At 36.5% G+C, this 26,269-nt stretch overlaps 3 protein-coding genes across 5 annotated transcripts in view; 1 reads left to right on the top strand and 2 right to left on the bottom strand.

The window, feature by feature from the left end:
* The window catches only part of LOC105214085 (triple functional domain protein), a 68,049-nt gene extending 49,486 nt beyond the window's left edge, over nt 1-18,563 (bottom strand). Inside the window, exons 1-8 of the mRNA XM_011187286.3 lie at nt 17,095-18,563; nt 11,425-11,980; nt 9,273-11,366; nt 8,408-9,213; nt 8,223-8,341; nt 7,258-8,109; nt 7,063-7,184; nt 6,724-6,927 (exon numbers count right to left, since the gene is read on the bottom strand). Coding sequence (XP_011185588.2) covers nt 6,724-6,927; nt 7,063-7,184; nt 7,258-8,109; nt 8,223-8,341; nt 8,408-9,213; nt 9,273-11,366; nt 11,425-11,980; nt 17,095-17,273 — 4,932 coding nt within the window. The 5' untranslated portion in view covers nt 17,274-18,563. The remainder of the gene's footprint in view (nt 1-6,723; nt 6,928-7,062; nt 7,185-7,257; nt 8,110-8,222; nt 8,342-8,407; nt 9,214-9,272; nt 11,367-11,424; nt 11,981-17,094) is intronic.
* A 520-nt stretch (nt 18,564-19,083) lies between these two features.
* LOC105214093 (oxysterol-binding protein-related protein 11) lies at nt 19,084-20,228 on the top strand. Its single transcript, XM_011187299.3, has 3 exons — nt 19,084-19,496; nt 19,556-19,952; nt 20,018-20,228. The coding sequence occupies exons 1-3, from the start codon at nt 19,409-19,411 to the stop codon at nt 20,202-20,204; spliced, it is 672 nt and encodes a 223-aa protein (XP_011185601.1). The 5' UTR covers nt 19,084-19,408; the 3' UTR covers nt 20,205-20,228.
* Nucleotides 20,229-24,232: 4,004 nt separating this feature from the next.
* LOC105215040 (protein bric-a-brac 1) overlaps nt 24,233-26,269 on the bottom strand; it is a 188,746-nt gene continuing 186,709 nt past the window's right edge. For 2 of the 3 annotated variants that reach the window (XM_054229192.1, XM_054229193.1), the window contains exon 4: nt 24,233-26,241. In XM_054229192.1, coding sequence (XP_054085167.1) covers nt 25,075-26,241 — 1,167 coding nt within the window. In that variant the 3' untranslated portion in view covers nt 24,233-25,074. The remainder of the gene's footprint in view (nt 26,242-26,269) is intronic. The other variant, XM_054229194.1, reaches the window with a different exon arrangement.

Genomic DNA, 26,269 nt, shown 5'->3' with positions numbered 1-26,269 from the left:
ACAACAAACAAGACAAAATAGCAGCAGCAGCAGCAGCTTTGGCAAAACTGTCAGCTGCCAGCCGCCAGCCATCATCAGCCACTGCCATAGCTAACGCCACCGGCGCAATTTACAAGGAATGCGTTACATTGCGATTTTGCGATTGCTAACGAATTTTTGTGGGTCTCATATACTCATATAAAATATGTACTATACAATTTGCCGCTCGTTTGCCTTTTTTGTGCCAACTTTTCTATGCCGATTGTGTGCTGCCCTTTTGTTTGTTTGGCTTGTGTCTATTTTCTAGCGGCTCTGAGTGTGTGTGTGTGTGTGGTTGCTTCGTTTTGTGGCATACACAAAGTTTGTTGGGGAATAGAATACATGTGTGTGGCTGTGTTGCAAGTGTGTGTGAGTGTTTGTGGCACGATGTTGGTGACAGCGACAGCTTTAAGTATATTTCGGTTATCCAAGCATCCCGCAGATGATATCTCGCATAGATTTAACGCTTAGTGTTTACACACACATACATACATACATACATATCTAACTGTAAACCTGCGCACATAGGAATTTTGACACTCGCTTTTAGTGTGGCTGTGGCATAAGCGTATAATAGAATTTGATAAAAACCCAAAAAGCTGCAATATACTAAATGGTGTTCCATAAAAATTCCAACACACACACACACACACACTTAAAGCAATTACTATACATATTTATACATGTAAATATGTCGGTATTTTTGTGTGTGTGTGTGTGCTTCTGCATTTTATTCAAAATCAACCCAATTTTTTTTTTGTTTTTTTTTTCTGCTTGATCATCAAAGTCAATAGCATTCCAGAAATATTTCAACGCGTTGGCAATTTTTTCATGATTTTTATTTTTTATTATTGTTGTTGTTGTTTTTTATGCACTGCAACAAAGTGTTTTGCTAGCTACTGGGCCATTTGCGGCTTATGTATTTTACTAAAACCACCAAAGTTTACTCAATTTAACCAACTGAATTTGTTTTCTTAAAGCTTTTTTTGGCGTTTTTGTTGTTGGTGTTTTCATAAATAACTGTTTGCACTACAAGCTGCATTAAAAAATTCAAGATTAGATAGCACACACACACATGCGGCGGCAACATCTTTTACAGTTAGTTGGCACTTCAAAGATAAAGATAGTAGTACACTTTAGCTACAACAACAGCAACAACTTTGGGCGTAAATGTCAATTAAAAGCTTCTATTGGCAGAAAAGCAGTTTAGCTAAATTAAAATTAATAAAAAAATCAATATTTTTACTAACATTTTAAGCAACACTTAATTATTTAAGATCACACAGGGATTACGAAATTTTAATTCACAAAAAAATTTTAGTTTCAAAATTTTGTCACTTTCAATAAATTTTTTTTCCCAATTTTAAACTTGCAAAAATTTCCAATTTTGAAATTTCAAAAATTATAGTTTTCGAAAATTTTGGATTTTCGAAATTTTTTTTTCAAAACTTTTTTTGAATTTTTTTTCCGAAATTTGTTTTCTAAAACTTTTTTGAATTTTTTTTTTTTCAAAACAAAAAAAAAAACAAAAACTTTTTTTTTTCAAATTTTTCACTACACCAACAAAGTTACACGCACCAACACAAGAATAACAGTTTTTAGCCGTGGAAAAGCGCTACCACTGCAGCAGTCACGAGCAATTTGTAGCCAGTAAAGACGGTCGGAAGAAGTAGTACTTCTCAAGGAGGTTTTTTACTTGTTTCTTTTATGCTTTTCTAATCAGCTGCTTGTAGTTGGAGAAAGTTTAGTTGTTAAGTGTAAGTAGATATGTTTTAGCGAGTAGAGGGAGGAGAAAAAGATCCACGAAAACTATTGCAGCTACATGATAGACCGCGCGGAACGCGTTTTTGTGTTTTTTTTTTGTTTGTTTCGGGAGCGAGTTCAAACGGGCATGCGACCGACCGTGCGACTATTTTGAACACGACCAACCGACACACTTTCTGCACCGCGTTAGACTGTGTGCGCGTTTTTTGGCATACCGCATAATAACGCAACTGGAAGCCAGTAGCAACGGGAAGTCCAACAACAACAATGAAGAGCGTATAAACGACGTACGGCGGCTGGTGAGCTTAACTGCTCCTGCTCCTAGCGCACAACGCACACGAACGAGATAACACAATTAAAAGTGTCGGTGGTCCACGCACGAAGAACACACACCGCCTCACGGCGCTCGCAATCAACATCGTACACGTAGTACATACACTTTTCGCTGGCACTGTAGTACACAAATGGGCGCTTAGTTTGGCGCACGATTGTTGACAAACGAGCGGTTTCGTTGGTAATAAGCAGCAGCAGCCAATAACTATGACAATTGCTATGCGTTGCTACATAAAGTCCACTTTCACACAGGCAACTTCTGTTGCTAATTCTCGGGCGATTCTCTTTTGCTGTAGCCCCTTGCGTTCACACGAGCAATTCTTGTTCGACAACTCTGTTCGTGTTTTTCTGTCATTCTCTTTCATATTATTTTCTCAACTTCTTGTACGCATCGTTTCCAAGCAAAAAATATATATTTCATTAACTAATTTTTATCGTTATTCTCAATTTTCTAGCACATTTTAATTATATTATGCATATTTCTATATGTATTTGCAAATTACATACAAAATTAAATGATTAAATTAAAATTTTCAAATATATTGTAAACAGTAATTTTAAAATATGTGCAAATGCAACACTGTTACGTAGCAGCGAACTGTTACGAATAAGAACACAAAGCGTGTTGCCTGAACACAGCAGACTCGGCGCGATTCTCCTCTCCTCGTCGCCCCCTCTCCTATAAAAATAAGAATTGCCGCGACAAAAATTGCCTGTGTGAAAGGGGTCTAAGGGAATAATGCAGAGCGTAAAGTCGTAGAATCCGCAGGAGCACACGCTCGCGTCCGCACACTCTCACGCTCTGCGTGTGTGCTTTTTATGGCCGCGCGCTCTCACTCTCTCTCTCTGTCGTCGAAAATATTCTGCATTGGCGAAAAAGCTCCATCTTCACTAGCGCCGTGTTTGCGTGTTGTTTTTGCATTTACTTTATTAATATTCTAACAATGCGCCACATTGTGCTTACAAGCAGTCAAAAAAAAAATAAATAAAAATAAAAAATACAAACAAAAACAAAAATGCGTTAAAGAAAATTATGATACGACGACTGCAGGTTAGGAGTAAGGCTATTATCTACCTATCCGTACGTATGTACGCCCTTACCGCTCAAGTGGCGTATAACGAAGCGCACGAAAATAATGCGGTGCTGATAATAAAGTACCAACAACAACAACAATATACATACTAGGTGTTGCCTTAGATATAGCCGAATAATTGTAGCACTCGGAATTGACGTGCGAAATGTGTGGGCTCATAACGACCCTAAGGAAATCCGCATAAGATTGGGTAACTGTATTTTCGGGTTAATGCAATCAAATGTCATAAAGCATTTCGGGGCATGTCATAAAAGTTTGCTGATGCATCTTTCATTTTATTGCTTGCACGCGTACGAATTGGTGAGTGCAGTACGGAAGCAAGAAAAAAATTAAAAAAAAAAAATTTAATGAAAAATACAAAAAATCGCATCAGCTAATCAAGGGTGTATAATGGAAGTACAGAAAAAAAAATTAAATAAAAAATAGTATTTAAAGAATTTGAAGAAAAAGTTTTAATATTTTTCTTTTATTAAAAAACGATTTTTGAACTCTCTTTATTCACTCTTCTCAAAGTCCTGAGACCACAAAATTTGCAATCAAAATTTAGCTTTCTTCTATCACTACTACTATTTTATTTTACTATTAGCCATACTATAGTATTCTTCTTCTTTTTAAGGCAGCGCATAATAACTGTAATTTCCTGACAATGTCACAATACTTTTTCTTGCCGCCCACCACAAGCCATTTATTATCATATTATATTATCACCGGTGGCTGTGTAGGTGGCTGACACCATCAAATGCTTTCATAATCTATACGGACAAATGCAATGCGCCTAATAGTAGGCAATGCTTTATTGTCCTTCTTTCTTTGATTGATAATTCGCAAAGCGGCAATAAAATATTGTCACAATTTATGCACGGTATTAAATAAACGAGGCAAAAAGAACCGTTATTATAGAACGGATTTTCATGAGAAGATCGGTAAATATTATACGCTACAGTTTGGTGGCAGCGGTAGGCATCAGGTTCCAAAAACATGTAAATTTGTAGAAATTCTTATTAACCTTCGAAATTTTATGCATCTTTCGAAAATTAAAATGTATATTTCTAAACTATATCTAATGATATAACTTATCTGGTTAAGTTATTAACACTAATGAGTCTGTTGGGACCTAATTCTCTTCGTTCGAGTTAAATACGCTCGACTGTCTTCCTATCAACTAGGTTAGATTGAATGATTTTGTTTTTAGAAAGCAGCTTAAAAGTGAAATGGGTCCACTCCCGTACCTTCTTCTTGATTATCCAATTTTTCGCAGCATAAAAGTTTGCTTATGTTGTAACTCTTGGTAACAATTAGGTTAGTTTGAATAATTTGTCTCACCTCATTTTGTGAATTCTTCTTGTAGATGAATATTTTAAGATTTGACTATTTGACCTGTCTGATTTGATCTTTAGCATCAAAAAAACTATTTTGTCTTCGCTTAATAAGAAACATTAAAAAAAAATTTAACCTTTTGTTTTTGTAAATTTTAACTATTTTGAGATCTCGACGCTTAAAAAACGCTTTCATGACTCGGCAAATTCCGCTCGTTTGCGGTTAATCGAGGGTAATAGTTTAAGATTAAAAACATATTATGAATAAACTATGAAATCCAAAATGTTTCCTTCAATATTTTTCTACATAATATTTTTAAAACATTATTTGAATTTTGAAAATATCGAAAAAATTTGAAAATTAGATTGAGCAGATTTTGATCATACTAAAAGACGCTTTTAAAAATATTTTATTAGATACATTTTATAAATAGAAACTGTAACAAGCAAGAGATTAACCGTAATATACCATCGTTTATGATTCAGGGGAATTCCTCACGATCGTATCTGGCCTTATATACTATACTGAATGAAAATTTTAGAAAATCTACATAAAAACTGCTGAGAAATAATAAATAGGGTTTTCTTAAACCGATTTCAAGAGGGAGTTCAGATAAATTCTTTAAAGTTTCCAAAACTTGAATCTCTCAAGAGATGATAAATGAACATCCAGTTTTCAAAAATTCTTATAAAATTTAATAAATATTTTGTAACAATTATCTCTCATTTCAATTAATATTGAGCAAACAAGATTCCACGTAGAAGTGGAAGTCTTGTGTATCAAAATAAACATACGTATTTAAGTGCTTATTCATATAAGTAGCTGCTCAGAAGAAAACGCATAAATAAAGTGTTATTAGTTTATGGCACAAAGCTTTTACTGGGGTTGAGAAGAAATGCGCTCGCTCTCTCTTTGCATTTACACTCTCTCTCTCTCTTTGCATTAACACGCACGAGAGCAATATTCTGAGAGCGCACCTGCTGGTGGGCCAGCAAAGGGTGGCTGGAAAGCGGTTAAATCATACAAAAGACGACACAGACAGTATACATATATATGTATGTTACTGCTGGCAACGGATTTTCGTGCATAAATGTACACCAAATTCCAAAGTGAGGTAGGCCAAATATTTGTTTTTGTTTTTGCCCATGTCATATGGTGTGGTGTGGTGGGGGCAGTTACAACAGTAGCTGCCGAGCGCATTGCTGCAGATGCGAGCTGTAAAAGCTGCTGCTTTATTACATATTTGTGGACGGTACGCCGCAGCAGCAGTGAAAGCTTTGCTGTTTTAGTTTACAAGCGTATTTACTTAATTTTATAACTTATTTTATACCATATAATAACACAAGTTACGCATTTCGAGCTTTATTATAATATAAGCCAGCATAAAGCTTCGCTTGTGGAAATCTGCTACTATAATTGCGCAGGAAACTGCGTGTTTATTGTGCAAGTTTTGAGCGGAAAATGCATTCACTGTGTATTCTTATGTAATTATAAGATTCTACTAAAAGATAGTCACAAAATAATTTCACTTAGTTGCGCTTATTGCACCCGCAGTACGAATGTACGTGTGTAAGTCGCTGTTTTAATTTCGCTTTTTCGCTTTTTCATTGCTTTCACTTTATTATTATTATTTCTATGGCGGTTCCTTTAAAGGAATACGGGCAAAAAACAAAAAGCACACGATGAAATCATCATCAAATGACAGCAAACAGGCGCCCAGCCACTCAAGCAAACAATTGTGTATGTACATATTGGCGGTAATATAAACAAACAATTGGCCGCTACAGCAGATTCTTAACGCTTTTTACATTAATTTATGAAAATATTGGCAAACGTTGTTGGCAAGTGCAGCTCAAAACAAAGAAAAAAAGAAGAAAACAAAAATAAAAAAAGAAAAAAAGAAGACGTCAAAAATAATTCAAAGGAAATGTGATACAATTAATGTGTTTGCGTGAAACAGGAAAATGAGGGTGTGAATTATTTTCCCGACTTTTTTTTATTGTTGCCTTGGTATTCTTAGAAATGCGCGAAATGTGCCAATATACATTTGCAACACAAACGCATGTGAAATACACTGGAAAAGCTGATTGCTCACAACCGTTTAAATGAATTCTTTTTTTCTCTCATTTTTTCACATTTAAAGCCTTTTCCTTTACTTCGCGCCGCCATTGCAATTAATGGAATTCAAATCACTTACCTTATTGTCACTATCTGTGGTATTGCCGGAACCGAAGCTGGCCAGTGAGCAGCGATCGTGATCATTCTCCGTCAATGGTTCATCTAAATCGCGTGATGAACGTTGCGACGAGCCAGAATTCTTTGCCGGCGATTTCGGTAATGTAAGCGAGGTGCCCGAAAAGCAGGTTTCTTGCATAACCTCACGCATTTTCTTAACCCAAATCTGGAGAAAAAGCAAAAAAAAAAAGAGTTAGAGTAAAGGTACAATGTTTTTAGAAATTTGAAATTTTCAAAAAAAAAATAAAATAAAAATATTAAACCCAAAGACATTACATCATTCAAATTCATGTGTACCCACCTGTTTGGTCTCCAAACTAGTTGCCTTCAACACAATACGGCAATCGGAGAGCATTGGCGAACGCCCGGTCCACACAGCGAATTTGGTTTCATCACCTTCAATGTGTTCGGTGATGCCCATATCTAAAAATAAAAAAAATAATTGTTAACAAGTTAAAACTAACTGCACAACACTTTTATACAATAACCAACCGACCTGTTGTCATGAGTTTACTCTTGAATTGATATTTAACGGAACCGTTTGAGTCCTTCACCTCTTTGGCGAAGAGTAAATACAATTCAAATAAGAATACGCGCCGCTCACGTCCTTTACGTATCAGCTGCTTTGTATCCCAAGCTTGGAATGCATCCTGCAACACCACCTCACCCAAATTATCAATGGGCACATCACAGTTCTCCAACAATGACAAATGCATTGCATCGTTCGCCTTCTTCGGCACATTCAACATAACCTCCAAACCTTCTTTGATTTCACCATGACTCTCCTCACAGCAGGAGAGCAAATCCTTGAGTAATAATTGGTATTTCGTAATGCGTTGTACGGGCTTGATGAGAAAAGCCGGTAGCGGATGTTCCACTTTGTGTCGATGTTGTAGCTCGTCGAAATAGGTGCCCGAATGTTGTACCATCAGATTATTGGAGATCGGTTTATTTTTACAATAATACACATACATATCGAATTTGGTGGCCCAAGTGACGAAGCAATGGCCAACATCTTCGGGCATTGTCTCGTATTTTTCCAACTCGCGTAGAAATATTTTCTGATGGAAATTGTAAATTTCACGTATATTGCCGAAGAGTGTGTCCTCCTTGCCGGCCAATGCAGCTGGTACACCTTGCCCGGTGCGGAATTCTTCCAAGAAGCATTTGATGCAAGTCTCCAAGTCTTTTACATAGGTACGTTCAGTCTGCATTAGTTCGGCCATAATGAACTCTTTTCTGCGTGCCGATTTGCGTTTCTCTTCGTTAATCTCCTTCGATGCGGCCGTAGAGGATGTGGTGAGTTTGGCCTCCAGCGAGGGATCTGAGTGGCGATCGGTGGTGGAGCCTGTAAGCGATACAAAATTATTTTAGAATGGGCAGATTTTGAATTTTTTAAGCTTGGTCTAAAGCACTACTGTGTCATGAACTCATGTATCACAGTTTATAGTCGATACTCACCAGAGGCAGAGCTAATTGAAGAGTTTGCGTCTGATTCCACCGGCACCACCATTGACATGCCCAATGACTTCTCCAATTGCTCTCTATAAGTGTCCATGCGATTGCTGAAGTCCTTATATCTGTTAGAACAAATAACATATTTGAAATTTGAAATTGATATTACAACAAAATTCATCATAACAAACCTTTGATCGACAGACGCCACCCATTGCTTGATGGCGCTGGCGTGTGCATGTCCCTTCTCCACCAAACTGTCGGCCAGCTGTATGAGCAGTTTAACACGCTCACGTGTCTCCTTTGCCGTGCCGCGGAATTCGTTGTGCTCCTTGAGCAGACCTTCGGTCTCTTCGCGTGTCTTACCCACCAGATTGGTGCGTGAGGAGAGATAGGCCTCGCCTGTGTTGTGTATCCATTCGATGGCTTGCTTGGCGCTGCGCTCGAACAGCACAAACTGCTGGCACTGATCCAGCGATTTCTTGCGTTGTGTCCAAAATTCGAGCACCTGATTCTCCTGCGTCAAGAGCTTATCGAGTATGGTGCGTACGTGCGTCTCGCAGTTGCCCTGCGACTGGTACTTGTAGTACTGTTGCGAACGATTTGCATATTTAAGGAATGTTTCGGCGGTGCGACGTGCCAGTGTGCACGCTTTGAGGAATGCCTCCTTCTGTTCCTGATGCTTCGAAATTAGCTGCACAATTGTTTGAGCTTTATCACTAGAACCGCCGCCGCCGCACCAATCGTCTTCGCGGCGATACTCGCGCTCCAAGCTGTCTAGTACGGAGCACACTTGCTCGGCGGTTTTGTAGAAATTCATTGAGGCGGTCACCAGTTTGTGACGCTCTTCGGCGTAGGTGACCAGTTGTTGCCACTTTTTGGTGACGTCATCGGAGATTTCGCGTATCGATTGTGGATCGTAATGATTGGCATTGATGAGCGCATCGGCGCGATATTTCACCTGCACAGCTGAGGTGTGTGTTTTCTCAATGGCAACCTGTGAACATAATAACATTTATATAAAAAATAATACAAAAAACTTCAAATCAAACCCACCTGGAATTGTTCGTGTTCCTTGCGTAGCTGCTCGGCCTCCTGTAAGCTGTTAGGCGTAACAAAACTGGCCACCAGCATGGCTTCACCATTGCGTATCCACGAAATAACTTGATTGGCATCATTTTGAAACTGGCACAGCTGCACGGCTTGTTCCAATTTGGCGCGCTTCGCCTCAGACAGTTCCTCAAGGTCAATTTCACGCTCGCCCAAAAAGTCCAAGAGGTACTGTATGCGCGCCTGCGCTGTGTGCGTTGCATCAGCCATCGAAATGATGCCAGCCGTTTCGAACATTTGCAGCAGGTCTTGTCCCTGCTGTAGCACCTCGTAGGTAGTGTTCTGTATGTCGGTTACCGAGTCGTTGTGCATGCGTATCAATTGTTCGGCCTTTTGGTAGTCACGTGACAAGTCGGCATGCTGCAAATCCTCCGACCAAATCTCCAATTGTGATGAGAGCTCCATTGCGTCACGCTCGAAATACCGCAAGCGCAGAATTAGATCGGCGCGATATTGACGCGCTGACCACAGCTCCTCTAATTCCACTTTCTGTTTGGTCAGTTTCTCTAAAGTAGTTTCGAGTCCCGATATAGACAAGCTGTTCTCGTCATATTCGAGTGAGCGCATTTCCTGCAACAGCGCTTCGCCTTGCGCAATAGTCTGCATACAACCCTTGAGTGTGCTCTCTTGCTGTTCACGGAATTGTTGCAGATGTCGTTCGATGCCTTCCAGATTCTCTTGAGAGAGCATAGTTTGATCGGTGGACACGTCGGTGCGCAACTGATCAATCCAAGCGGTCACCTCCTTCTCGTGCGTGTAAAATATAACAGCCATTTCTAAGCGGCGACGCCTTTGCTCTACGCGCTCAGCGAAACTGGCCACTTGCAGCTCCAGTTCGCGCGCAACTGAGTATATCTCATTGGGATCTGCTTCGCCACTGCGTGCTAGTTCGTCGGCGGCCGAGAGCAGTTTCTCCGCATTGCTATATGTATTCTGTGCCACATTCTCAAAGTGCTCATGCGACTTTTGATAGACACGTGCCTTCTGCAGATTGCGTCCAATGCCGGTATTCTTGCGCAAAAACACTTCACCATGATTCTTCAGCCAATCCAGCACTTGTTTCACATCCTCCTGGAAGAGACGCAACGCCAGGGTTTGGTGCAATCGGATCTTCTCTTGATGCCATTTCGCCTCCAGTGAGCGGTGGTGTCCCAGTATTTGGTGAATTACGGCGAGCACATGCGAAGCGCCCTCACTGTAGTCAGCTGCCGGGTTTTGGCGTTCGTATTTGTTAAAGCTACTGTTCTTGCGGTGATCGGGCACACCAGGTGGTGGTGGTTGGTTGCACACCTGCACCAGATGATCCAATTGGTAGAGTAGTTTCTTGCTGGTTGAGTGCACCTCTGTGTATGCCTGACACATGGCTTCGTACAGTGACTGATGCGTGCGTATTGCCGTCTCCAAGCTCTGTATGTCCGATGGTAGCGGCTGCGAGGCCTGACAGGCTGCTGCCCATGAGGCCACGCTATTGCAATACTGTTCCGCTTTGTGATGGAAGAGTACGCTAAGCTGTAGCACCGCCGTGCGTTCATCCAGTCCAGCAGCGAAGTCCTTCCAAGTGCGGTCGAGGCGCGTGGCCAGTGTTTTGATGTGTTGCGCCGCGTAATGTTGACTCTCAATGAGGCGTGAGGCCACCGCAAGTATGCGATCAATATTGACTGACACATTCATCGAGGCGACTGCGAATTTCTGATGTTCATCCTGCAGTGATTTGGCCACAGAATAATTGTGACCAATTTCAACGTAGGACATCTGAAAGACATCGCGATTATGCAATATCCAATCGAACATTTTCTCGCAATCCTGCTCGAATAGGCGCCACTGGAAACACTGATCCAACTTGGACTTTTTGTGCTGCCACAAGGTGAGCAAACGCTGTTGCCCGTTGCGTATGAGGTCAACTTGGCGCAGAGCTTTATTAATGGCGGCGGCCATGTCGGGATTATTGGTGGCAGCGCGAAAGGCTGGCGAAGAGTTTTGCGTCTGCGTTGAAGTGCCGGAATCGCTGCCGCCACAATCGGCGCCGGAGCCAACACAGGGCTGCAGAAAAAAAGTATTTTACATTTACGTTAAATTTTCAACAATTGTATGCACTCACCTGTCTGCCGGGCACACCAGCGCCGCCGGCATTCTTATTGATTTTAGCTAGCAATTTCTTGCTCTGCAATTCCAAATCTTCAATCGGCAGATTCTGTATTTTCTTCTTCATTTCGTTGTGATGATCGAGTGAATGCTTAGCGCCATTAACATCTTCGGCGAAATCATTGCGCTGCAAGTCTTCCTGCAGATCGTCGATGCGATCGGCCATATCGCTCGCTTGCCAAAAGAAATCTTCGATTGCCAAACGCGATTCGGTCCACTGTTGATGGTCGTACGGCTGTGTGCCGTCAAAATCGGAAGTCAATTGATGCGCCTCGGCTATTTTGTGTAGCGCCTCGATCGATATATTCGATGTTTCAAATTTGTATTTATTTGTCGATATCGAAGCGCGTTGCTTCTGCCAAAAATTATCCGGTTTAATGAGCACCACGTTGTGTATGTTGGCGCTGAAGTGCTCCTGCAGTACTTTGAGTATTGTCTTTAGGTTGGTGGAGCAATTGCCATTGCCGCGCATATCAATAATGACCGTGAAGCCGAGGTTCTTCGCCGAATCACTGTAACGAAATGAAAGAATAGGAAATTAGTGAAATTAGTTGGAGCCAAAACAAAGCTTTGATGGTAGCGTGAAACGCAGTGGGCTGGGTGAAACGAAATACGAAAAGAGCAATAGAGAGAGAGAAAGAGGGTGAAGGGGGGAGTGTGTGAACGTGCGAATGATTGTACGTGAACAAGCCGTAAAAATAGGAGCGAAAACAACAGGCCGTACACCGGCGTATGTGACTACATATGCTCAATGAGGCAATGAACTGCGACACACATACAAATATACATACAAAGATACATATATGTAGGTAACAGCGATTGTTTAAACTTTAAAGTTTGCATAAATTAAGATTTTTACAATGAATTAATGTGCTGACACAATTTCTTTTCATTAATTTCTTTTTATTAACAAAAGTTTTGATAAACAAGCTTTTTGGCGCAATGAGTGATCCAATGGCCGGAGATCGCGCAGTTTACGCTTAGGCAAGTGATACTAGTGAAATAAATATTTATATAATTATAACTAAAAAAATGCCAAACATATTAAATTGAAAAGATTTAATAAAAAAATTAAAAGAAAAGAAATGATAATAACAAAAACAATTAAAAAAATAATAATAATTTTAAAATTAAAATAGAAATTAGTGACAGCACTCCATATGGTATCGCTAAGACCATAAGTGGGCTATGCGGGGACTGCTGGCCCACCAGACTAACCTAACCTAACCTAAAATAGAAAAAAGTTTATAAACTTTCAGTTCAAGTAAGAACTAAAATTAAGTTTAAAAACAAATTAAATAATAAAATTACAAATAAATTTATTAAAAAGTATAATAATTTAAAAAAATATCAAAAATAAAAATTAATTAAGTTAATACGAAATAAAAAAAAAATAAAATAAAAAACAAAAATAAATAATATTTAATTTATTCAAATTAGTCATAATTTTAAAGATTTTTAACATTAAAGAATTTATATAAACACAAATAATTAATAAGTATTCCACTTATCAACGCTTTACTGTACTTGAGAAATTTTAGGCATTAAAAAATGTGATCACATTATAAAACACTGATAATATTGTCTTTTCAATTGATTCTTCGCTATTATAATAAATTTAATATATTTGTTAGATATTAGTTAACCACAAACCACAAAGATATTTGAAAGCATACACACATACAATCATAGAAAAAGACAAATGTATGTATGTTTATAACCACAAATATATTGTATGTAGGTTTATATGTGTATCGTTAACTCTTTCCAATGTGTGGCGTTGAATGCATAATTAAAAAAAATATATATATAAATGGCAAAATAGGAGCCATGCGACGATTGCGTCTGTCACACACTTGATTCTTTGGGAGTAGACGACAAATAAAATGACGTGGGTAATGTACTCATAAATATGCTATTGTTCTTTTTTATGGACTTAGAAAACCCGTCGGCCCCTTATAAGGGTTATATAAAGTAAAAGTAAAATAATTACGTGTGTACAGGGTGTTGGGCTAGGTAATATGCTTATGGGAGACGCAAGAACTCGCCAATTAGCAGAAAAATAATTTTAGTATTTTTCAGAAATGTAGAACTCTCAAGTTGTTATCTAACATTTGTCGGTTGTTCATGTTCTGCTAGTTTTGTCGTTCTTAAACTACTTCGTTGAAGTTAGGTTCTGTGAAAGTACTGATTAGTTAAGCTCAGATTGAAAAGATTATCGAAAGAGATATATGTAGCTTTAATTTTTAATTAATTAAATTAATAAATTTTGGCGCCGTTCATGTTAGATAGACCCAATGGTACTGAGGACAGTTATCAAAGATTACTATAACCTCAATATCTTGAGTCAACATCGGATCAATACGTTTTTGACTTGATTAAGGTCATTCCTTTATTTACAATAAGTTTCGAAGTTAGCACTGTATTTGATATTATTTTTAATATTTTATAAACAATTTGAGTAAATATCAGAATTATATCAGATTTCCTTTAATTTCTCCTACGAGTATTTCCAACATAAATTATTATTTATATTTGTCTGCAAAAAATACAGGTAGGTTCATATTACTCACACAACGCCTGTTTGTTTCCGGTGCCAAGCACACACTTAATAAATATACACAGACCATAGTCGCATATACATTGAACCACAATCAATATATAAACATAAACAATTCAAAACAAATTCACGATATTCGACACCACAGCCGGGTATACGGAAAGGCAAATCGCACGAAGTTTTGTAGATATGAATGTATGCTGGTTATACATATATTTGTCTGAAAAATGGAATGCACCAGTAATGTATCAACCAAAGCAAATAACTCAGCGTCTGTGAAAAATAGCAACACAATTCGAAATAGAAGTGCCGAAATAAAGTTAAGTAAATATGTAAATATAAACAATATGTATGTATGTCTGCGTGTGCAAACCACAATTGCTGTTGGCGCGCTGATAAGCGACCCAGTGTGATGGTCATGCTGGCTGCTGAATTCAGTCGCTTGGAATTTGCACTCGCTGTGACGCTGGTACGAGAATGTGCTGATAAGAATTGTAGGCGGCACACGACTGCCAGTAACGAGATAATTAGACGCTTTGCTTGTTGTTGTTTTGTGTATTTTTAGAGCCGCAGCAACCACAATAAAATGCACCATTTGGCACTGACAATTGAGTGATAACGCGTTTTCTACTGATTGCGTTTAATATTTTTCTTCAGATATGACAAAAATGCTGCCAAAATGGACGCATTCTTGAAATTAAAAAAAAAAAAATACAGCGCGCTTGGGTAAACATAAATTTAATCAGTTGTGTTGCAATGAGTTATCAAAGAAGACATTAAGAAGCTAAAGACTTATCGGTCGTTTCAAACGCCGTCGAACCCGAACGCTCGTACAAATAGCGTAACAGTGAAGTCTTATCGTTAATAGTACAACAGATAGAGCACAACAACAAAACATAAACAATAATTGATTAAGCATGAGAAAAGATTAAATGGAAGCATGGTTAAAGCAAACCTTTAACCCAAAATATTCGAGACGATAAATGAAAGTTTGATCTTTCAAGACCAGAGATTTCACTCAGAGTACGATTATGTGGTATTTTAGAGGAATTAAGAATAACAATTATAATAACGTAACACTATTAAAACATATTAAGTATTATTCGCATGAATATTTGTCTTCACATCCTTCATTTAATAAATCCCAATGCAGCTTATCGGAAGCATGTACATATGCAAGTATCTTATAGATGCCTCATGTACAATAAACTTAATCACTAATTTCGACAGAACATTATTTACACACAAATATGCACACATTCACATACATTTATGCAAATATAATATAAATATGCATATCACTGCATATGTATATCATGTTGTCCACAAATGGGGCATCACTAAGAGCAACCCGTAAAAAAAAAACTAGTCCCCATACTACCCACATTCGTGTCAATACTTTTCTTTCATACAATTGTTGCATTGCCAATGACACATTTAGTTGGCGAGGTGCGCTAACAGCGCATTATTCAACGATCACTGGATTAGTTTCCCCAATAATGTTGATTATGGCACCACCAACAACTTATGAAAAAATACTCAGTATTAGCTGGCCTTGAACGACTTCGATTTAATGCAGGGTATTTTTAATATTTAGCTGCATATAGATACATAGATACATACATACATTCATCCGAAGTCATATATCATTTGTATTTTTGTATTATTACGAATGTATTTATGCAAAGACGTATTTTCAGCGCTTATGGATTTCCTTAGAAATTTATGCCACTGTGTGTTTTGGCACTGTGGTCGACGTTGCTGACAATGATGTTTATGATGCCGGCGTAGTAGGAGGCGTTGTTCGGCACTCGCTTCTGCAACCAAGCAGGCAGGCAGGCAGGCAAGCAGGCAAGCAATAACGTCGCCAAAGTCGCGCCATTGCCGCAGTTATAGTCACAAGTCGTCGACGTAGCCGCCACCGGCGTTGTTTTCCTCATTTTTGTTGCTGTCGCTGTCGCCGTCACCTTCTCCAAAGTTGCCTAAAGTCTCGACATATCTTTGCAGTGTGCTTCTCCATTGCTGCTCTTTGTCTTTTAGATTTATTTGTTCTTGTTGTTTTGGTTTTTGTTCTTTCGCTTATTTTGCGTAATTTTTCACTCGGACTTTTTTCCATTTGCCTTATTGTACATTGGGGCTGCCTGATTCTTTTATTGTTGTTTTGCTTTCATTTTTTATTTTTAATTGTGCGTTTTGTTGGGGCGTTGCGTGCAGTGGCGAGGTTCCTCACTGCCACTTTATGTACGAGCATATAGTTTTACTTTATTTTTTAGATTTTAATTTGTGTAGTTTCCTTATACGTAAGTTAATGTATTCGACAGTGGCGAAGCCCCTTTCGGTTTTGTAGTGACAATATGCTCATGTAAATCTTTTTTAGTTTTATATTCGTATGCATTTTTCATTTTCTGCATTTCATAATGCTTTTATACAATAACAATAATTCGCTTTTGTTTCCGAGTGCCAGTTTTGAAATCTTTATTATTATGCAAGTTATTATTTTTTCGTACTTTTTACCTAAAACACAATTTGTGCAGGAACACACATATTCATACGTGCATACGTAACTATCGGTTCAAGTATGAATATAATATACCGGCTGGCATACCATATGTGCGCAGGTTGCATTAAGCCTGAAGCCTTGCGCTTTGGAGTCCATAACGCATAGCACTTAGATGAATCATGCTTTAATATACAACCGTGTTTATACAAGTACTGTATGTGAAGTGAAATTTCCCTCACCAATCTTTTGTCCAAAAAGCGGACAGTGGAAGCCAAGAAATGCAAAACACAACCAGAGAAAATGCTAGCAAAATATAAGTGCAAAAATTAAAGAGTGTGCAGGAAATAAAAGCAAATAATTATTTCTGATTAATCTTTGGTTGCACTCGTCATATTGTGTAGACGAATAAACAGGAACAGGAACTAAATAGAAATTTTTAATTTATATTTGTCATTTACATATCCGTTTTGAAAACAAAGCTAGACAACTGTCAAGCTGTAATAAGTTAAGGTAAAAATTGTAAAATACATTTACAAGGTTTTTCAATTTAATGTGTAATGACTAACCTTGGTATCATAATCAAATAGCTGAGCAAACGCCGCAAATCCTCCGGCTTAAGGCGATCACGTTTCGGTGTTGCTGGAAAGCATAACAAGGGACCACCACGTCTGTCACGTCCACCCGTGAGACAGACAACACGTTCTTGAAGCAGTGTTAAAATGTCCCGCGCCCTTTGTCCGTCCATATTTGTTTATTTTTAAATTCCGTAATTAAGGTTATGTTAGTTTCCTTTTTATTGGGTAAAAGTTCTGCGGTTGGCAACGTTTATAGTTGTGTTAATCGATATTTCTGTCGACCTTTTCACGGATTTTACGTTCAGCAAATGTTTTCTTTTTTACCGCCATAACTAATTCGTTTTTTTCTGTAATACACTTTTCGAAATTTATTTATATTTATGTGCACACTTGTTACCACTTTATAATTAATTTTTTAATAGTAGATGTACTGCGAATGCCAACAAATAATGTTGACTCATACAAATAAAACAAAATTCACAACATACCAGATTGGCACACTTCACACATGGTAGGTAATAATGTTGTTTTAATCAACATATACGTTCTAACGATTTGAAATTCTTCACCAATATCTAACTTTTTTCGCAAATTATTTTTAATGTTTAAAAATTTAACAAAATGTAACACTTTACCATACACTTTCCAACTTTGTGCTTAACAATATATTGTTTCTCCACGCTAATTATTTGTTAATTTGCATTGAGCAATCATTACTTGTCGAAGATATTTCCGTTTACAATGCGTCGTCCATTGCTACCATTGCCGCATTTGCTACCCACCGTTGCCGTCACTGTCACTGTCGTCGTCGACGTCGGCCTCAGCAGCATCAATAAAACGACGTCAACAGCACCATTCCAAATTTCGCTTCATTTTCTTTTATTTTAAACCTTTCATTATTTTTGTATTTATCTCTTTTCGGATATTCTTTGTGTTACTCTTCATCTTTAACTACAACTCATTAAACATTGGAGCAGTCACTTCCAAAATAAAAGAAAAGAAAAAAATCACACAAACGCGAATTGAAAGAACTTTTTTGTTGTCGGCGCTGGTTGCGGCTAGCGGACTGGTTCACTGTCTGATTTCGCTGATTGCTGCTTAACTACTTGCCTAGTTGGTTGCTTCTTCTTTATCCTCCTATTACACTCCAACGATTTCAGTTTCCTCCCGCTATTCTTTTGCTCCTCCTGTTGTTGCTGATGATGGTGGTGCTCCGCTGTTTTTTTGCTGTCATTGATTTTTTGAGAAATTTTATATCGCCGAAAAACCACTATTCCACCACAATTTTGCACATCTTATATTCAATTTGCATAACGCGTGTGTAGATTATTCACTTTCCAATTGTATTTTATTTAAAATTTATGTATTTCTGGTTAAAATTACAAATTTTGCTGGAGGATTTAGCTGCCCAATATGAGAACGAAACGAAACAAATTTTTTCTCTTGAGCTCTCTCCAAACTCTCCACTGTTGTCGATGACAACGAAAATACGAATGATGCGAAAGTAAACAATTGCTAAAGGAGAATGTAAATTGAAGAACAAACAATAACAACATTTCGTAAAGAGTATGCAAAGTTCTCTGCTTTCGAAACATTAGAGAAGTTTACTATAAATAAATAATACATGTGTGAGAACAGAAAATATATTAGTCTTGTTTAAAATTAGTTCTGTTGTAGTTTACTTTTTAAAATTCAGTTTTATTTAACTTTTTGTTTACACTGTTCATACTTGAAAATGCAACTCTGCAATTTGGAGAATTTTGTCGCATGGTTATCGCCGAACGAAAGAATCTTCGTTATAATAATTTGTGATCTGTCAAGATAAACACAAATATACGTTCGGGCACTCATATTTAATGTAGCTGTACTATAGACTCAAAAAATCACCAAAAAATATGTATATAATTACATTTAGTTCACTTATTCGTCCAAATTTCATGTTTTGTCACTTGCCAAATAAAATCTAATTCCAATTCTGATTAGAACACCGGCCAAATAATTCCAACATCTCTGTTTTGTTAATAAATGCATTTTGGGTGGAATGTCAAACTGACAATTTAATTTGACAGCTGTGTTTTTGGTGCATTCGCTTAGATATTTCCAAAATTTTCATTTTATTTATTTTTCTACAAAATTCGCAAAAATTCTACGTAAAATCAAATTAACACTCGAACATCGTAAAAGAAAATCAAAACAGAAACAACAATCATTAACTGTGACCTCATCAACACACTCAACGTTTACCAAAAGTGAAGCTATTACGACAACAAAGGAATTATCAAACGAAATCATACAAACACCCAATATGGATACCAATATAAATCGTGTGCTAAACCAAACCTTGCGTCATCCATTGCACGGACTGCTCTTCAAATACACCAATGTAATGAAAGGTTTGTGCTTGACTTTCAAACCTTAAAAGTGCTTAAAATTTTAATATGAAAATTGATAGGTTGGCAGTACCGCTGGTTCACAGTGGACTCACAGACCGGTACACTTAGCTATTATTTGTGTGACTCCTCCTCGACTGGTGAGGAATCAGCGCCATCGGCACAGGTTCTAGCTGGCGCGCCACGTGGACAGGTGCATTTAGCAGGCGCTGTAGTCTGCCCGAGTGATGAAGATTCACGCACTTTCTCAATCGGCTGTGCCTCGGGCGATACACTGAAATTGCGTGCAGCTGACGCACGTTCGCGACAGGAATGGGTCGATGGCTTGCGTGCCGTCGTAGAGAGTCATACGAAAGCTATGGATATAAGTAATGCATCAACACTGCCGCCGCGTGAATTGTTAGCCGCATCAGATGCGATGGTATCGGCGCGACAAGCGCTCTATCTAACCGAACAATGGTGAGTAATTATGTGCGTGTATTTGATGATACATTTTACATATTTATCTCTGTACAATCTTCTAGCAATGCCTCACTAGCGCGTACAATCGAGAATATTGAATGCGCGACATTTTCGCCAACCGATCCGGATTTACTGCTGCTTAAAGCCATTTCGACAGCAAGCACACAATGTTTGCATCAGTGTTTGAGCCTTTTGCAGCGACACGAAGAGATACACAACACAAGCGGAGAGTCAGCAGGTGTTTACTAGGCGCATAAAATATTGTTGTTTTTTTTTAAACAATTGTAGTTACATACATACATATATATATATAGCTTGTTTTTATGTATTCTACTAACTGTTCCATTTTAAATGTTTATAAATTTATGTTTTGCTTAAGCATCAATACGGCTATATGTAATATATAAGACATATACACTTTATTGTATTGGACGATAGTCATATAATCATATAGTTTAGGTATTAAAACATTCAAAGAAATTAAATATACGCACACTTATTAAGCCAAATATGGATTTTTTGCCTTTTAGCGTTATTTTCTTATCGGAATTCATGCGAAGTAAATGTCATAGAGAATAGTACTTACCGTTATCTAAACCCAAGTCACTTAAACACAATTTTAATTTTTCCATCTCTTTGTATATTTTACGGAATAAAATAAAAGTTATTACGTTACTTAGCTTCAATTACAGTTATAATTATAATACCATCATTTAATCGCTCATTAATCGTACATAATTTACTTAGAGAGTTGATAACAAAAGTATTTTAAACTAATTTTTGCTTTGCATACCACTTCCATTGCCCATTTACATGAAAGCGCTGCAAACATTTAAGACTCTTCCGCTGCGGCAGAGCTGTGTTTAGTGGGTAATGAGAAATTTAAATAAACTATATGCACATTTCTGCTTCGTTTTTCTGTTTTTTGTTTTTCTGGAGTAAACGCTACATTTTTTGGTTTGAGTTTTGAGTTTTGCTTACACATACATACATACATATAAGTACAGTTAATACTTTATATACGGCTAGAAAGAAAATGCTTTGTGCGCGCTTCCATCCGTTTTGAAATTATTATGGAACATATTACACATTTTACATTACTTCTGCAGTACTTCGGCGACCATTTGACGGATATTGTGATTTTTAATTATTTTTAAAATGTTTTTTTTTTTTTTTTTTGTTTTTAATTTTAACTCTGCTATGTTTGTTTGAAGTTCGTAATTACAATGGGGAGTTGAATGTGTGTGTGTGTGGAAACATATTTGCTATAATTTTTTATGGCTTAGTGTAATGAAGTTTAGTATGTACTGGGTAAGTCCAATGAGGGGTACTGTTAAGTTAGTTTTTCATTTTTATTATTTTTTAAATTTCTTTATACTTTTGGTAGACATGAGGGTTACTAAATAGAAAGTTGGTATATTGGTTATTGCAGAATTTATGCTTTTTAGGTTATGTTTTATGCTGCTTTAAGTTATTTTTAAAATGTGTCTATTGTTGTTTTTGCTTATGTTCGGTAATAAAATTTATTTAAAATTTCTGTTTTTCTATTTCTTGTTTTGCTTGTTGTTGTTTTTTCATTTTATTTTAATTAATGCTGACTTCAATTAGTGTTCGCCAAGTACAAAGCTGCAATCAAGTGTTGTATCTGGTTACATAATTAAGCTAAAGGATTTGCAACTGTTTTTTGCTTGCGTGAAAAACATGAAACTTATGCGTGTTATTATATATTATTTAGAGTTTATATTTTGATTTCTTTTGTGTGTTTGGTTTATGAAGTTCTTCTCTTGTTTTTATTTAATATTTCTCTCGTTCGTATGTTTTTTGTGTGCTTTTATCAAAAAAAAAAAAATGCGTAAAAAATTAATAATTTAATTATTTGCCTAAAATTCGATTTTGTTTGGGCCGAAACATTTTTTTCTTCATAAAAATATTAGGTACTAAATCAATTTGTTAACTGTTTATACTTTTTATGTTCATATATCCAAAATGTTTTTTATAAACATATAAAAATGCATTATTTATACAAATTTCCTTATATGCAATACATTTCGTGGCTGTGCGTGAAATTGGCAAATTTGCGGTTGAAACAATTAAGAAAAATATTTTAAGAAAAATGATGTGAAAGGAAAAAAATATTTTTTACAAGAAGGCACTTTATAAAAATTTTGAAAATAAATTTGCTTTAAAATTCTTAAATTATATATATTTTAGGTTGCCGTAAATAATTAAAAAAAAAATGAAATAATTAAATAAAGGCAATTCATCAAACAAAAAATATATTATAATTAAATAAAAAATTGACTATTAAAAAAAAAAAAATAGAAAATAATTTTTAGAAATAAAATAGAAGTTTTAATAAATTTTTTTTCTATTAAAATTTTATAAAAACAAAAATAAAGATTTTATAATTGAATAAAAAAATTGACCATTGAAAAATAAAAAAATGTAGAAAATAATTTTTGGAAATAAAATATTAGTTTTAATAAAATTTTTTTTTCCATTAAAATTTTATAAAAACAAAAAAAAATATTTTCTATTAAAATTTTATAAAAACAAAATTAAAAATTTAATAATTGAATAAAAAAATTGACTATTAAAAAAATAAGAAAAATTTTAGAAAATCATTTCTAGAAATAAAATATTAGTTTTAATAAAAATATATTTTTTTTCTTTAAAATTTATCTTTTTTTTATTAAAAAAAAATAACCAAAAAAATAATTCAATATACTGAATTTTGATTTCAAGTGTATTAAAAAAACTTAAAAAAGATATAAAAAAAAATTTAAAAAAAATTTTTTGTTAATCTGCAATTTCATAACCTCCGACTAATCTGCCACATTTCACGAAATTTCTACGGTTTGCATAAAAATCAGTCTAAAATTTTGCATTTCAATATAAATTTTGTTGTTTTTAATTTTGTTAATTTGGTTAATTTTGTTTGTTTTTGGTTTCTTTTGTTGTTCCTAAAATTTTCCTAAAATTCCACAAGTGTATAAATAGTAAATTTTGTTTTGCCTTAAACGCTTCTTCGTTATTTTTAATAATACAATAATAATTAATTTACATTTTTTTCTTGTAAATTTTAAGCTTTTGTTTCCACTTTTTAATATTTTTGAATTTCATTCCGAAAGGCATTTGTTGCAATTTTGTTCGCTATAATTTTTGTTTTTTTCTTCTTCATTTCTCGTTAAAAGGTCCTAAACTTTTAATTTAATATTTTCCACTTTACTTTTTATTTAATTTTTGTTTTGTTACCAAAAATAGGCTCAATTTAAAGCATAATTGTATTTTTAATAATTTTGTTGCTCCAAATTTTATATAAATTTTGTACATTTTTGTATAAGTTTGTAAATAAAAATATATTTTTTATTTAAACTGAATTGGGCACACATTTGGAAATACTTCATGTTTTATTTTTTTTAATAAATATTTATTTATGTTTTTTGTTAGTGCTTTGTTTGTGTACGTTTTCGTCAAACCGCATGCTTGGTTGGAATGTACTTAATGTGGGAATACTGTACAGTGAAACACATACACATTATACATATTTGAATATAAAAGAAGAAATTACTTAATATTTAAGAGATCTCTGCATTGTATTGAGTGAAATATGCTACATAGTTACTGTTGATATTTTGAAAAAATGCAAGATAAATTAAACAATAGGGGCGTTCGTGCAACGAATTCTTTCACTTTTTATGGAAGTATTCGACAAATTTGAAAGAAGAACCAATTATTTATGCTTGAAAATTACAGCGGCAGCCCAATCTGACTTTTTAGACATCCAGCTCCTTATTCAGCTAATATTTTCATGAGCTGAATAAGTGCTGAAGTCTCAAATGTCTGTAGAAACTTATATAAAATCGTTTTCTTATGGTATCCAGTCAGTTTGGACTTATTCAGCTTGAGAAAGTGTTAGCTGAATATACCGCTGAATACCAACACGCTCGAAAAAGCTGTTGTAGAGTTTCACATTTATATATGGAAGTTAGTGCGTGTATCTATGACAGGCTCTCCCGTAATTTGCGCTTTATGTTTGCAAGTTCACTTTAATAGATTTTCCAATAAGTTTAGCTTCCAGCATTTACTCAGCTTAGAAGAAAAATAGCTAAATAAAGCGCTGAATGTCAGAAAAAGCATTTTAAATCTCAAATACAAATTTTTGTATTTTAGATCAATATTTTCATGATCTTCGAAATCAACATCTTCGTTGCTTGAATACCCCTATTGTATGTAGGTACATTTTACACCCAAAACTAATGCAATACCTATGTATATTTTTGTTATTTTTTTTGTTCTTACATTTTATATGTGACATATTTATTTATTATTACTTGTATTTCTTACTTAGGAAGCATACTCTTACTTAGTATAGAATTATATATTTTCTTAAATAAAAAATAATACATTTCCATAAATATTTTATAAGTGTTTCTATCGCTAATGATTTTCAAAATTAAAAACTTGAATTTGAACGAAATCTCTCTTGTGGTTTTGGTGACAATTCGTATATCCTTCTCTGGACTTTTGAAAAAATATATTTCTCTTCAAAAACTTATGTCTGGAGGCACAGTTTTTGAGGTTAATTACTCTACCAAGGAACCGGATATAATACAAAAAAGTGAAAAAATCTGTCAGACACGGAATCCCTCTTCTGAAGACATATTATAGGAGTTTATTATCCCTTTTTGTTGTATACTTCAGGAGTCAATCAAGTTTGAAGAAATTAAAAGGTGTAACCTTAGATTGTAATTGATGAATTACAAGACCCCTACTTTATTATCAACCAACGCTACAAGTTTTGGACTTTGCTCGACTGTAAAAACTTAGCGCGAGTCAAAAAAATGTCTTGTACCTCATAACAGGTGTTAATAATTTGAATAAAGATTTGAAACCCGGAGTCCAAACTATGTCGGATTCAAAGAAAAGGTTAAAGTTCATAATTAATAGAGTTAAATATTGTACCCTGCTGCAAGAACTTTCGTATCTCCGTAAATTGTTTAATACAATAACAGAGAAATGAAATTTTATACCCACAAAAATTATGCCTCCAAACTGCAAGTAAAAATAAAGTACTTCGAATGAACCTAAGAACATCTTAATTAGGAAAGACAATAATTTATTCGCTACTGGTCGTGATGGGTTCGATTTTTATATTACTGGAACTTATATTACCGCTCGTTGCACTCGAGGTAATGCTAACGTCCGGGTGACTGCCAGACGTTGCGGACGTCGTCACCGTGCTGGTACTGCTAACATTGGTAGAGGGCGCCGTGGTGCCCGGAGGTGAGTCTTCGCTGGCGCCCACCAGAGCCGCCAAGTCTTCGGAGAAGAGACGTGTGGGCGAGTAAGCGCTGCTACGCGTTGTCTTATAGCCCATATCCAAGCCTAGCTCGGTAAGTGTGGAGTGTAGGTGTGAATCACCGCTTGGACTGCCGCGACGATGTTCGAGTAGGGATGTGGGGGAAGGACATTTCGCTTTTGTCGCAGTCGCGCTAACCAACGATGATTGATGGTGTTGCTGATGTTGGTGTTGTTGTTGCTGCTGATGCAACTGTTGCTGTTGAGCTTGTGACTGCTGTGACTGTGGATGCTGGTGCTGATGTTGGTGTTGTTGGTAATGTTGACTGGAAGCTGACGTTGCTGTTGAAGCTGAGGCTGCGCCATGATGCGGCATGGAACTAACACCGTAACCGTAGCCATGTTGTTGTTGTTGCTGATGATGTTGCTGTTGTTGCTGTTGCTGTAATGCTTGCTGCTGTTGCATATGTAGGTGTTGCAACTGCTGCTGCTGGCTGAGCACACCGGTTGGATCGCAACGACCCATATGTAATGCCATGGCCATGCTGGGTGGTAAGTTCGGCGGAAGACCTGGTAAGCCAGGACCACAGGGCGATGGTGCATGCCGCGGTCCAAGCATTGTGCCCGCGCCGGGGTTCGATGTGGTACTCAACGCAGGAGATATGCTCGTCTTTGGTAGCGGTACGGAGCCATGCACACCAGGCGCGGCGCCACCAGATCCAGCTGATGCTGCGGCGGCCAAATGTGGTTGCAAATGCGGAGGTATATTAAATAGACCTGGGCCCGAAGGACCCTCCGACGGATGTTGATGTTGTACGGCTGCGGCCAATTGCATTTGCTGGCGTATATTGTGCGCCACAGCAGCCACAGCGGCAGCGGTCGCCTCTTGCGACATCTGATCACCGGTGGGTGTGGGCACACCATTCGGGCAGGGACCACTCATGCCCGGGTAGTTGAGAGGACCGTCCTGAAATGGAAACATGGGCTAGAAATCGTAATACAGTTAGTAATGC

This window comes from Zeugodacus cucurbitae, chromosome 4, assembly GCF_028554725.1.
Source record: "Zeugodacus cucurbitae isolate PBARC_wt_2022May chromosome 4, idZeuCucr1.2, whole genome shotgun sequence".
Lineage (NCBI taxonomy): Eukaryota > Metazoa > Arthropoda > Insecta > Diptera > Tephritidae > Zeugodacus > Zeugodacus cucurbitae.
Note: the sequence above shows the minus strand (reverse complement) of the source record. Positions and strands in the feature narration are given on the sequence as shown.